Source organism: Pelobates fuscus, chromosome 2 (assembly GCF_036172605.1).
Source record: "Pelobates fuscus isolate aPelFus1 chromosome 2, aPelFus1.pri, whole genome shotgun sequence".
In the NCBI taxonomy this organism is placed as follows: Eukaryota; Metazoa; Chordata; class Amphibia; order Anura; family Pelobatidae; genus Pelobates; species Pelobates fuscus.
In genome coordinates this window covers 196492981-196506190 of record NC_086318.1, presented here as the reverse complement: position 1 = coordinate 196506190, position 13210 = coordinate 196492981, and the positions used below count along the sequence as shown (strand labels likewise).

Below are 13210 nucleotides of genomic sequence, written 5' to 3'. Positions count from 1 at the left end.
TGCCCCATGGGAATATTTTGGATCCATGTGGGGTGATGGCCACTATTGGCGTGCAGATAACCATTCACGTCTACATTTTTCAGGTATGTTTTGGTGGTAATCCGCCCTTCAGACCCCGTGAGGGATAAGTCCAAAAAATCTATAGTGGACTTATGTTTCTTATATGTAAAAGAAAGGCCCCAGCGGTTGTTGTTGATATGAGACATGATAGGAGACAGCTAACAGTATTCTAACATTCACAGTTAAAATGCCATGCAGAATTAAAAAAAAATAACATTTAATTTATTTTTTATTTTTAACATAATTTAATATACAAACATTCAATGTGACATGAAAGCCTTGTTTCTCCTGAACAAAATGATATATGATAAGTGTGGGTGCACATAATAGGAAAGAGGTGAATTAATCCTGAACAGACATATAGCTCAAATTCAAGGTTTTGTTTACGTTTTGTTTTGATCACATAGAAACATAGAATGTGACGGCAGATAAGAACCATTCGGCCCATCTAGTCTGCCCAATATGTACCACAACTTGTACAATTGGCTCAGTCGTTAAGGGGTTAATGAGGCCAAAATGTATCAAATGCACTAAAGTTGGATTGGTCCCTAGAGTGTCCTTTTAAGGTCTCACTACACTACAAAGTCAGAGGAAGGGTGCTGCATGTATCTCCATCCCAGCTGTCGCTTAGTGGTGGAATGCCCCCTATTGGTACGTAATTGACCGTACATCAGATGTGGCTTGCTATGAACTGCCAGTGAAGACTCAGGTCAGTTGTCGTCCATTTGGAATTTTAATGCTGGCTTCATTAGTCACTGCCAACAAAATCGTGTATAGGCTAAAAAATTTCACTAGCAATTCTCAAGTTAAACGTTTGCCCTGTTAAGTATGCTGTGCCTTCTAATGGCTAGTAGTGTAGTACTTCAGATTTCACGCCCTGTATATGTAATAAACGAAATGACTGAATGACATTCAGATTTTCCCTCCTCATTAGGTAAAAATTCTGAGTACCTACAACAGGCTGCTTTGGAGGAATATGGGCCTGATCTCCATGTTGCACTGAGAAGTCGCAGAGATGAGATGTCCTACCTCAGAAAACTTACTGAGCTTCTATTTCCTTTTATCTTGCCACCGAAAGCAACAGACAGCAGGTAAAAATCTCAGAAATAACATTCTACTAGGGATTTTATTTTAAAAATAATACATAGCCAGGACATGAAATTTGCACCATTTGAATGGAAAGTCTTAGAACACTGGCTTAGTTGTAAATGTAATTAATTTGTTTAATTTAACAGAAAATATTCTTAATTTCCCCAGACCGTTGACATTGTTGTTAAGAGAAATCCTATGTGGATCCGTGTTTTTGCCTGCATTAGATTTCCTGGCAGATCCAGTAAGTCTGTTACAATATCTAAATCAATAATACATGGTCTGTTTCTTTGCTATAGATGATATATCTGTAAGAATGTTTTAGATTAATTAATTTTGTTTACCGATAAAATAGTCTTTTAATGCATAGTAAGTAACTGTTAAAGTGGACTATTCACTTATCAACTCTTAATAAAGCTGTGATATAGCGGCTATCCATTTTTAAAACTGTTCAAATAATGAGAGGCTCCAGATTGATGAAACTTACTTCTAATAAGGAAGGAATTAGCCTGCTACTGACACTTGTTGAGCAAGTGCAGTACCGGTTAGATCTCCAATTTGTTTTAATAGTTTTTAAAGTTATTATTATTATAGAGTTTAATGCATTAAATAAGAGGTAGCAGGTGCACATTTTTAAATATTGCTTACCTTTATATCCTGATACACATGGTATGTGTCACGGCTCCCGGCATCTCTGCAGAGATGTTTCAAACTTACGTTGGCTCGGTGGGCAGCTACCCAGTCTCCCTCCATTGCGGTCCCCAACAGGTGCGACATTCTTAGGAACGCCGGCTGCTTGTGATCGAATTTTTATAAGAAACTTACCTTCGCCCACATCAAAGATATCGCTGACATACATACGTTTGGGGTCAGAGACAACCAATTACAGCTTAAGGAGGGTTATTTAAACCCAAATTACCTTGTTGTCAGTGCCCTGTAGTGGTTTCCATTAGCTGGTTATCTGTGTGTTCCTGATTGCGTTTTTTTTGGTATTTGACTTTGGCTTCGTTTTGACTTCCATGACTTCTGGTATCCTTGACTTCTCTTTCCTCATCGTTGTCTCATTTTGTGTCCCTGACCTCGGTAAGTATTTTGACTATTCTGCGGTACGTAAGTCCGGCCATTCTAAGGTCTGGTTAGACGTTATCCTTAGTCCTAGGTGTGATACAATTGTACGTGCTGGATCAACTATAATCCTGACAGTATGTCAGTGGTCATTAAAGCTGTAGTGAATCGATGGTCATTGTTGAAGGCATTCTCTAAGGCCCATATCAACTTATGCCTGTTTACGTGATTATGGTTCCAGTATGTGCAGTGCTTGCTTCTTAAAAAAAAAATGAAAATCCTGCCAATACAGAAATATTTTATTTTACTTGCACCATACTTCACATCCAATAGATTTAATCAGTCCACACTGAACCAGAGTTCCAGGCTGACATTGCAGAACTTGGGTAACTTTAGCTTTTGTCAGCATACACTGTGAACACAAACATGTATTCCTGACACTATAGTGTTAAAACACCATCAAGACCCTCTAAATATAGTAAAATCTTTATTCAAGTTTGCTGGTGCTGGCTCTGCCACGGATCTGCCTCCTTGGCTGACATCATCGGAGGTGATGATCTCAGCCAATTATCAATTCTGACGATCTCATCCAAGGGGGTGGGCCGGGGGCAGAGCCAAATGTCGCTCTGGCCAATCTCCATCAATGCGTCTCTATGAGTTAAGTTCAGTATCTCCCACACTGGTGCATGCTGATTATTTGTTTTCTGTAAAAAGCTTAACTTTGATCTATTCCATTCAATAAGCCATTACAACAGATATTGCTTTATCTGTAGTTAAACACCGTCCAGTTAAATAATGAATTATCTTTAAGATAAAAAGAAAGAAAAATATAGTCTGGATTATATTTACAAGTCTAAATGTATTGTCACATTTGTCTCTAGGATAATGTGAACAGACTGCTTCTTATCTTCATAGACGATAGTCCGGTAAGTTTATTTACGTTGTTCATATCTGTGTAGTGTGTTTGACATTATGTTTCTAATTTATAAAAGGTTAGTTACCAACCTGTTTTCCTCATTCTTTTGTTCTCTTTCAGCCAGAAGAAGCAACTGAGCCAGTTTCAAATCTAGTACCGTTTCTCCAAAAATTTGCAGAGCCAAAAAACAAGAATCCTTCAGTAGGTATTCTTTTGAATATAAACAAAATATATAGATGCCACACCATAATTTCATGCTTAACCCCTTAAGGACGGCAGGCGTACTATGCCATCCTTGGGGACTCGGTCCTAAATGCCGGTGGGCGGCATAGTACGTCCACACCATCCTTCCCACTTACCTTCTCACCGGCGATCGCAATGGGGGGACTTGCCTGGCATCCCAGACAATCCCCTTGTGGCTGGTCCGGCCCTCCCGGGCCATGTGATCACGATGATGTTGCGACCACATGGACAGAATAGCTGTCCGCAGCAGTGCCTGCAGGGGGCCTGCCTGGAATGACAGGCAGTCCCTGCAGTGCCTGTAATAAAGTTAAAAAAAAAGTTTTTAACAGGAATTATTAAAAAATATATACTTAGATCATATATATTATATATATATGATCTAAGTGTGTGTGTGTGTGTGTGTGTGTGTGTGTATATATATATATATATATATATATATATATATATATATATATATATATATATATATATAATAGAGCTTTTTTGCAAATATGGATAGCCCTGAAGAAAAAAAAAATACTTTTCTGCCTTGCCAGTAGATGCGATGGGGTTTTTCCCCTAATGTTTATAAAACCCTCTGCGTTAGCACGTGTATAAACTGTTAAATGAAAGAAAATGTATATATAATTAGTGATTTGTCCATTCACTTCTGTTTCAGAAACAGGTTTGCCCAGTCCTAATGTTCATTGACATCAGAGAGAACATAGAAAAATCTGCAAGAAACATAAATATAAAAATAAGAACAACCTAACCTGTTTAGAAACTCCACACCCTATGAACTTCTATGTCAGGACCCTGATCCCTTATCCCATGGCATCTCATACCTATATCCTACCCTTGAACCGCAACAAGTGAATCCCCTCCATCTTTAAAAAAAAATATGGAAACAAGCCATAGGAGAGAGCTTTACTGAGGCCCAAACATTGAGAACCCCATCACAATTGACTGGGCCTATTAGCTCCTAGTTGCTTAACACATGACAGGAAAAATGTGAATCTCTACTAATTGACATTGTTGTACTGTAGTTATCCCAAATTTTACACATTTTAAAATGACTCTCCACTGCCCCCTACCGAAACAATTTACTTTTTTTTAGTAGACATACCCCAAATGAAAACATGCATGCATTTTTCTATGCATTTTTTTCATTGTCATTTATATCTAAAAACAGCTTGCAAAAGTTACAGACCTCTCGTCTTTGAAACCCCTCCCCTTCTAACCCAGCACAGACTTTCTTTAGCTGTCCAATCATATACTTCCCAATGTAGCTCAAAGAGATGTGTTTGCAAGGCATGTGCCCTGGGCAATTGCTGCCTCTTGAGTTTAGCTCCACTGAGTTAAACAAACCAGGACTTACAGTTCTGGCTGTTTGCTTGAAAGCTAGGGGATGTAACAAGGTTAATGTATAAAAGTGTAAATTTCTGTTGAAATCTTCATACATAAAGCATTTAAAGGAACACTATAGTCACCTAAATTACTTTAGCTAAATAAAGCAGTTTTAGTGTATAGATCATTCCCCTGCAATCTCACTGCTCAATTCACTGTCATTTAGGAGTTAAATCACTTTGTTTCTGTTTATGCAGCCACAGCCACACCTCCCCTGGCTATGATTGACAGAGCCTGCATGAAAAAACAACTGGTTTCACTTTCAAACAGATGTAATTTACCTTAAATAATTGTATCCCAATCTCTAAATTGAACTTTAATCACATACAGGAGGCTCTTGCAGGGTCTAGCAAGCTATTAACATAGCAGGGGATAAGAAAATCTTAATTAAACAGAACTTGCAATAAAGAAAGCCTAAATAGGGCTCTCTTTACAGGAAGTGTTTATGGAAGGCTGTGCAAGTCACATGCAGGGAGGTGTAACTAGGGTTCATAAACAAAGGGATTTAACTCCTAAATGGCAGAGGATTGAGCAGGGAGGCTGCAGGGGCATGTTCTATACACCAAAACTGCTTCATTAAGCTAAAGTTGTTTAGGTGACTATAGTGTCCCTTTAAGCAAACTAAAGTGCTTTAGGGGTCTGGAGTGTCCCTTTATATCAGTATATCCATGAAGAAGTGTGACGATCCCTATAAGATATATTCTGTCGCTTCAGAAAAAAAAAATCAAGTCTGTACAGCAGAGAACATAAGGGTACAGACTGTACTTTATATGGTAAAGTACGAGAAAAAAGTGTTGTTTTGAACTGCAAATTTAGACATTAATAATTGATTGAAAACAAACATATCCGCTTTTACTAAAAATGAATGAGATAAAAATATTTATAGGTGGAGCCTATAATAATATGTAATCATTTTGTCATTTTAAATCAAAAAATTTTTCCCCTCAAGGTGCTGAAACTTGAATTGAGAGAAATCCGGTCCGAGCAGGATCTTTTATTCCGTTTCATGAAGTTTTTAAAACAGGAGGGAGCAGTACATGTTTTACAATTTTGCTTGACAGTGGGTATGTCTGGTTCTGTCTGATACCTACCATGTATCACATACATTTTCCTTCTTCTTTAATTGGGATGCACTGTTTGTGAAATGTTGCGCCTTACAGTTCTTCTTGTAGGTTGAACTCCTTTATTGGTTCTATGCATTTTAATACATTATTGATTTTATGCCCTTGTGTATTCTAATTCTATCTCTGCCATACATCCACATTCCCCCCCCCCCATATTCTCACTCATCATCCTTCTCCGCTTTTAATTTTGTCCCACTATGTTTGCCAACCTCGCAGCACAGAACCCCATCATCCTGTCCAGCTTCAGCCAAATAATTGATACCATCTTTACCTACAGTGTACAGTGTACCCTCTGTAAAGAGTCCTTCCACAATATTTTTTGCAAGAGTAGTGCAAGATGAAATCGTATTGAAGCTCAAAAGGAAAAGGCATCGCATCTTTAGGGCCCTTGACAGTGTTTTATACTAAAAAAAGACTACAGAGATGCTTTTCACTGCTGCTGCATAAAACCAACAATACATTGCAGGTAGCCAAGAGGTTAGGGTTCATGACATAGTTAGAATATTTGGATACTGCTGGCATCATCTGTAAATATTAAAAAAATATAATAATTTTTAAAAACCACTGTCAGCCACGACCCTTTTTAAATGAAGGACAGCAGGTCTGTTTTTTGGATGGCTTTGCCGAAGGTAATTGATTTTCAGATACTCCTTTTGAACCCTGATCATAACTTTTGTTTAAGATGCCCTGCAACATTTTTACTCTACCATATCTTAGACAGAACTCAACGTTTCCTAAAAAGTCCTGCGCTACTAGTCCACTCTAAAAGTTAATTGTCACTGCAAGCCTTGGGGGGTTTGTGCATATTTGTAGCACTGTCCATGACATTATTGCTATTCTTTGAAACATTTGTGATGCCTTTCATTTTCATTTTCCAGCAGATGTTTATGTATAACTACACGCTCATAAGTAAATATAACACTTTGTGGTCAGTAGCATTGGTTTTAAAAATAAACTTTATACAACATACTGTGTATTGTGTAGGTTAGGTGATACATGTAATGCAGAGTATTATACCATTTATGCTTAACAGCCTATTTGGTATGATGTAGTTCTATAACCATGATTCTTTTTGTTTTGTTTTCTGTGCAGAAGAATTTAATGACAAAATTCTCAGACCTGAGTTATCGGATGATGAAATGCTGTCTCTGCATGAAGAGGTGAAGATTATATATCGCACATACTGCCTGGAAGAAAGCCTTGATAAAATAAGTTTTGATCCTTTCATTGTTGAGGAAATTCAAAATGGTAAGTTCATACATTTTATAAATAAAATACAGCTTCACCAGACAACTAGCAATGTGATGCATCTTGGAGGAGGAAAACCACAGGTCCAGTATTCAAAGTAATTTTCACATTTTAGACCAAAATAGTCCCTCTGGAAGCATAGCAATTATTCCAGTTCTGCTATTTTAACCTTACATGTTAAATTCCCTACAATTCTCACATTTGTAAATAATCCTGCATGTGTTTTTTGTTTTTCCCTTTTTCTTCTTTTTTTTTGTTTTTGTTTAATCTTCAAAGCTAAATATACTAAATCCACCACTTAAGACCATTAGGAGTTACATAATAATAATACAAAAATAATATTAAAGGAAAAGGATTTGATAGTATTTTAACAAATATTGTTTTTGTTTTCTATTCTAGTTGCTGAAGGTCCTTACAAAGAGGTAGTGAAACTACAAACAATGCGCTGCCTTTTCGAGGCTTATGAGCATGTGCTTTCCCTCTTGGAAAATGTCTTTACACCTATGTTTTGTCACAGTGATGAGGTAAAGCACTAAAATAATCTCAATGTTAAATGTGTGAATAAAATGACAAGACAAAAATGTTTTAGTTTCTAAAAATAGTGACCATATTGTGTAAATCGAACATGCTGCTTGCTTTCCTATTTTGTGATGTATATGTTACATAGTTACATAGTTACATAGTTAGATAGCTGAAAAGAGACTTGCGTCCATCAAGTTCAGCCTTCCTCACACCTGTTTTTTGCTGTTGATCCAAAAGAAAAAAAAAAAAAAAAAAAAACCCAGTTTGAAGCACAATTTTGCAACAAGCTAGGACAAAAAATTCCTTCTTGACCCCAGAATGGCAGTCAGATTTATCCTTGAATCAAGCAGTTATTACCCTACATTGAAAGATTATATCCTTGAATATTCTGTCTTTGCAAGTATGCATCTAGTAGCTGTTTGAACATCTGTATGGACTCTGATAAAACCACTTCTTCAGGCAGAGAATTCCACATCCTGATTGTTCTTACAGTAAAAAACCCTTTCCTTTGCCTTAGACGAAATCTTCTTTCTTCCAGTCTAAACGCATGGCCTCGTGTCCTATGTAAAGTCCGGTTTGTGAATAGATTTCCACACAATGGTTTGTATTGGCCCCGAATATATTTGTATAATGTTATCATATCCCCTCTCAGGCGACGTTTTTCTAAACTAAATAGGTTTAAATTTGTTAACCTTTCTTCATAGCTGATATGTTCCATTCCTTTTATTAATTTTGTAGCCCGCCTCTGCACTTTTTCTAGTGCCATGATATCCTTCTTTAGAACAGGTGCCCAAAATTGCACAGCATATTCAATATGTGGTCTTACCAGTGATTTATAGAGAGGCAAAATGATATTCTCGTCCCGAGAATGAATGCCCTTTTTCATGCATGACAATACCTTACTGGCCTTGGCCACTGCTGATTGACATTGCACATTGTTGCATAGTTTGTTGTCTATAACAATTCCCAAGTCCTTTTCGTGTGTTGTTATCCCTAATTCGCTTCCATTAAGGGTATACCTTGCTTGTGTATTCTTTACGCCGAAGTGCATAACTTTGCATTTTTCAACATTAAATTTCATCTGCCATTTGAGTGCCCAGTCCTCCAGTCTATCTAAATCCTTCTGCAGCAAAGTAATATCTTGCTCACATTGTATTATTTTACAAAGTTTTGTGTCATCTGCAAACACTGCAGATGTATTATTTTAACTGTTTGCATAAATTCGCCACTATAGAACGGAGAACATTAAGATCCCATGGGGCCATAGGCAGGCCATTAGTTTGAGCCCCTCTTTTATCAAGCAACTTCATGGTTCTGGGGCCCTGTCTAACCCTGTGCCATAGGTAGCCACCTAGTGTCACCTTAAATGGACACTATAGTCACCTGGACAAATGCAGCTTATTGTGTTTGTTCTGGTGATTATAATCAGTGCCTTCAGACTTTTTGCAGTAAACACTGTCTTTTCAGATTACAGCCTAGGAACACCTCTAGTGGCCACTTGAGGTGCTTCTTGAGTAAGTGCTGCACACTGTGTAGCACTGACATTCAGCGTCTCCACACTCTGCATGGAAACACTGAACTTTCCTTATAGAGATGCATTGATTCAATGCATCTGTATGAGGAGATGCTGATTGGTCAAGGCAGGGGCGTATTAGCCGCGAGGCAAACAAGGCATTTGCCTTGGGCGGCATTTTCCAGGGGGCGGCAAAAAAAGCCGCCCCCAATCGCCCAGGGCAAATGCCTTGTTAGCCTTGCGGCTAACTGACATGCCGTGCGTGCGGGCGGGCGGTCTGCTGGGCAGTGCTGGCGGGCGGGCGGGCGGCGAGGGAGCACTTCCTCTGAGCTGTCTGCTCAGCTCCCTCGCGCGCCGCAGAGTGAGGCTGGGAGCCGGAATATGACGTCATATTCCGGCTCCGCCTCCCAGCCTCACTGTGCGGTGCGCGAGGGAGCTGAGCAGACAGCTCAGAGGAAGTGCTCCCTCGCCGGCCGCCCGCCAGCACTGCCCAGCAGCCACTGGACCACCAGGGAGAAATAGGACCCCCCCCCCCCCAGCATTCCCAAAGGTAAGGAGGCTGGGGGGGGTAAATAAAAAAAAAGAAAATGTGTTAAATATGTGAGTGAGTGAGTATGTGTGTATGTCTGTTAGTGTGTGTGTGTGTGTGTGTGTTAGTGTGTGTGTGTCTGTCTGTTAGTGTGTGTGTGTGTGTATGTCTGTTAGTGTGTGTGTGTGTGTTAGTGTGTGTGTATGTCTGTTAGTGTGTGTGTGTATGTCTGTTAGTGTGTGTGTGTATGTCTGTTAGTGTGTGTGTGTGTGTTAGTGTGTGTGTATGTCTGTTAGTGTGTGTGTGTATGTCTGTTGGTGTGTGTGTGCAGGGGCGTATTAGCCGCGAGGCAAACAAGGCATTTGCCTTGGGCGGCATTTTCCAGGGGGCGGCAAAAAAAGCCGCCCCCAATCGCCCAGGGCAAATGCATTGTTAGCCTTGCGGCTAACTGACATGCCGTGCGTGCGGGCGGGCGGTCTGCTGGGCAGTGCTGGCGGGCGGGCGGCGAGGGAGCACTTCCTCTGAGCTGTCTGCTCAGCTCCCTCGCGCGCCGCAGAGTGAGGCTGGGAGCCGGAATATGACGTCATATTCCGGCTCCGCCTCCCAGCCTCACTGTGCGGCGCGCGAGGGAGCTGAGCAGACAGCTCAGAGGAAGTGCTCCCTCGCCGGCCGCCCGCCAGCACTGCCCAGCAGCCACTGGACCACCAGGGAGAAATAGGACCCCCCCCCCCAGCATTCCCAAAGGTAAGGAGGCTGGGGGGGGGGTAAATAAAAAAAAAGAAAATGTGTTAAATATGTGAGTATGTGTGTATGTCTGTTAGTGTGTGTGTGTGTGTGTGTCTGTCTGTGTGTGTGTGTGTGTGTTAGTGTGTGTGTGTGTCTGTCTGTTAGTGTGTGTGTGTCTGTCTGTTAGTGTGTGTGTGTCTGTCTGTTAGTGTGTGTGTGTGTCTGTTAGTGTGTGTGTCTGTCTGTTAGTGTGTGTGTGTGTATGTCTGTTAGTGTGTGTGTGTGTGTGTGTGTGTGTGTGTTAGTGTGTGTGTATGTCTGTTAGTGTGTGTGTGTATGTCTGTTAGTGTGTGTGTGTGTGTGTGTGTGAATGTCTGTTAGTGTGTGTGTGTATGTCTGTTAGTGTGTGTGTGTGTGTGTGTGTCTGTTAGTGTGTGTCTGTGTGTGTATGTCTGTTAGTGTGTGTGTGTGTGTGAATGTCAGTGTGTCTGTGTATGTCTGTTAGTGTGTGTGTGTATGTATGTCTGTTAGTGTGTATGTCTGTTAGTGTGTGTGTGTGTATGTCTGTTAGTGTGTGTCTGTTAGTGTGTGTGTCTGTTAGTGTGAGTGTGTGTGTATCTGCTAGTGAGTGTGAGTGTGTCTGTAAGTGTGTGTGTGTTTCTGTTAGCAAGTGTGTGTTTGTTAGCTAGTGTATGCGTATCTGTAAGTGAATGTGTGTGTGTGTGTATTTAGAAGGCGGGGCGGGGGAAGGGTGGGGGTGGTGCGGGTGGGGGGAAGGGTTGGATGGGGGTGGCGCGGGCGGGAGGGGGGCGCCCGAGTTTTGTCCTGCCTAGGGCAGCACAAAACCAGGATACACCACTGGGTCAAGGTGGCGTTTGCATCCGCACCCATTCCGTTGGCTGAGTTAATCAATTCTGATGTCTGCCAAGGAGCTTGATCGAGGGCAGAACCAGGCGCGAGGAGACTTGTGCTGTGCTTGGAAAAAAAGTGAGCAAATCCCCTTTCTGACTAGAGGTACGAGGAGCCGACCACCTAAACTAGAACTAAAGTGTCAGAAATACATGTGCCCCTTTAAGGTTAAACCTGCTCTGATATAGAACCAATATAAAATATGGTGCATTGTTAACCCTTGTGGACTTAGTGGACACATGGAATAGTATTCCCTTTTTATTCATTTAGTACCTTATTGCCTTGTAAAGCTCTATCCAGTTTTGCAATCTCTAGCATGAACAACCGGTACTGATTTTTCCATCTAATGACTGACACCCAAACATTTAAAAAAAAAAAAAAAGTCACCTGTATAAATATATTGTCTTGTATTAACAAGAAACACTCAATGTGAGATCAATTCAAGGAGCTCAAAGGAATAAAAATAATCTATATAAGTTAATGTCTAAACCAACATATCCACAAAATAAGAAACACACAATATAATAAATGTGTGTAATTAATTATATTTCTCTCTGAAACAAATGATTTTTTTTTTCTTCAAAATGGTCTCTAAAATGTACAGAACAAAATATACTGCCTATAAAATAAAAACAGAAAAACACAGTAAGTGGTGACTGAATCCACATTTTAACACATAGGGGGGGAGAGAGTGATCAAAGTATTCTGTTCTAAAAAGTGGTCTAAAGTACAAGAACAGGACATTTCTATAACTCTCAACCATAGTCTGTAATTGGGAAATAATGACCTTTTCTATAAAGTCCTGCAACAGTGAATAGGTCATCGCTGCATAGAGAAATTTGCACAGAGGCTAGGACTTGCATAGGGAGTTTGGTAGGGGGACTTGCTGCAGAGTGATCTTTTTCCCAAGCTATTAAAACAAAGGGTTACATCTGTTTAACAGAAGACCATAATTAGCTATGTATTTCTCTAGATTTATTTACCATTTATGCAATTTGAACCTCTTTTTACATGGTGTATGATTATTTCTATCCAGATTATAATGTTTCTGTTAAGCTCTGAATTGTATCATCCTTTTCTTGTGTTAGTATTTCAGGCAGCTCCTGGAAGGTGCAGAGTCTCCAACACGCAGCTCAAAATTTAACAGGTAGGTCCATCCATACATGTGTGCTAAATTACTCTTTAAAGAGACTTTGATGTAATTTAGATTTTAGTTATAAACCAATGTACCATTGTTCTTATGAATTGTATAAGAAAGAGTGTATTTGTGTGCAAAGTCAGTGTGTGTGCCTGAAGGGTTGATGTGAATGAGGGGATTTTAGATTTTGTTAATATCCCTGTGTATTTGTGTTAATTAATAATATCCATGAATGCAGGATTTAATCTGCCTATTCACCCTGTAAATATGTCCATTCAACGTTGGACCCTGATCTACTATCCGTTAAAGGGACACTCCAGGCACCCAGACCACTTCTGCCCATTGGAGTGGTCTGGGTGCCAACTCCCACTACCCTTAACCCTGCAAGTGTAATTATTGCAGTTTTCATAAACTGCAATAATTACATTGCAGGGTTAACTTCTCCTCTAGTGGCTGTCTACTAGACAGCCACTAGAGGGCACTTCCGGGATTCTAGCACAGGTTTTCTGTTCTAAAGCGTCGCTGGACGTCCTCAAGCTGTGTGAGGACCTAATGTGCATGCGCGTGCGCGGCATTGCCGCGCATGCGCATTAGGTCTCCCCCCACCGGCGGGCGTGATCGGTTTCCCCCGGCGGATGACGTGGTGATGGGGAGGAGCGTGGGCGGACCCAGAAGCAGCGCCGAAGGACATCGGCGCTGCCTCGGGTAAGTCACTGAAGGGGTTTTGACCTCTTTAGCAACC

At 40.5% G+C, this 13210-nt stretch overlaps 1 protein-coding gene across 2 annotated transcripts in view; it reads left to right on the top strand.

The window, feature by feature from the left end:
• SNX14 (sorting nexin 14) overlaps positions 1 to 13210 on the top strand; it is a 68398-nt gene that overhangs the window by 21336 nt on the left and 33852 nt on the right. For both annotated transcript variants that reach the window (XM_063443065.1, XM_063443064.1), the window contains exons 8-15: positions 995 to 1151; positions 1318 to 1393; positions 3096 to 3140; positions 3251 to 3331; positions 5709 to 5823; positions 6976 to 7131; positions 7531 to 7655; positions 12419 to 12477. In XM_063443065.1, coding sequence (XP_063299135.1) covers positions 995 to 1151; positions 1318 to 1393; positions 3096 to 3140; positions 3251 to 3331; positions 5709 to 5823; positions 6976 to 7131; positions 7531 to 7655; positions 12419 to 12477 — 814 coding nt within the window. The remainder of the gene's footprint in view (positions 1 to 994; positions 1152 to 1317; positions 1394 to 3095; positions 3141 to 3250; positions 3332 to 5708; positions 5824 to 6975; positions 7132 to 7530; positions 7656 to 12418; positions 12478 to 13210) is intronic.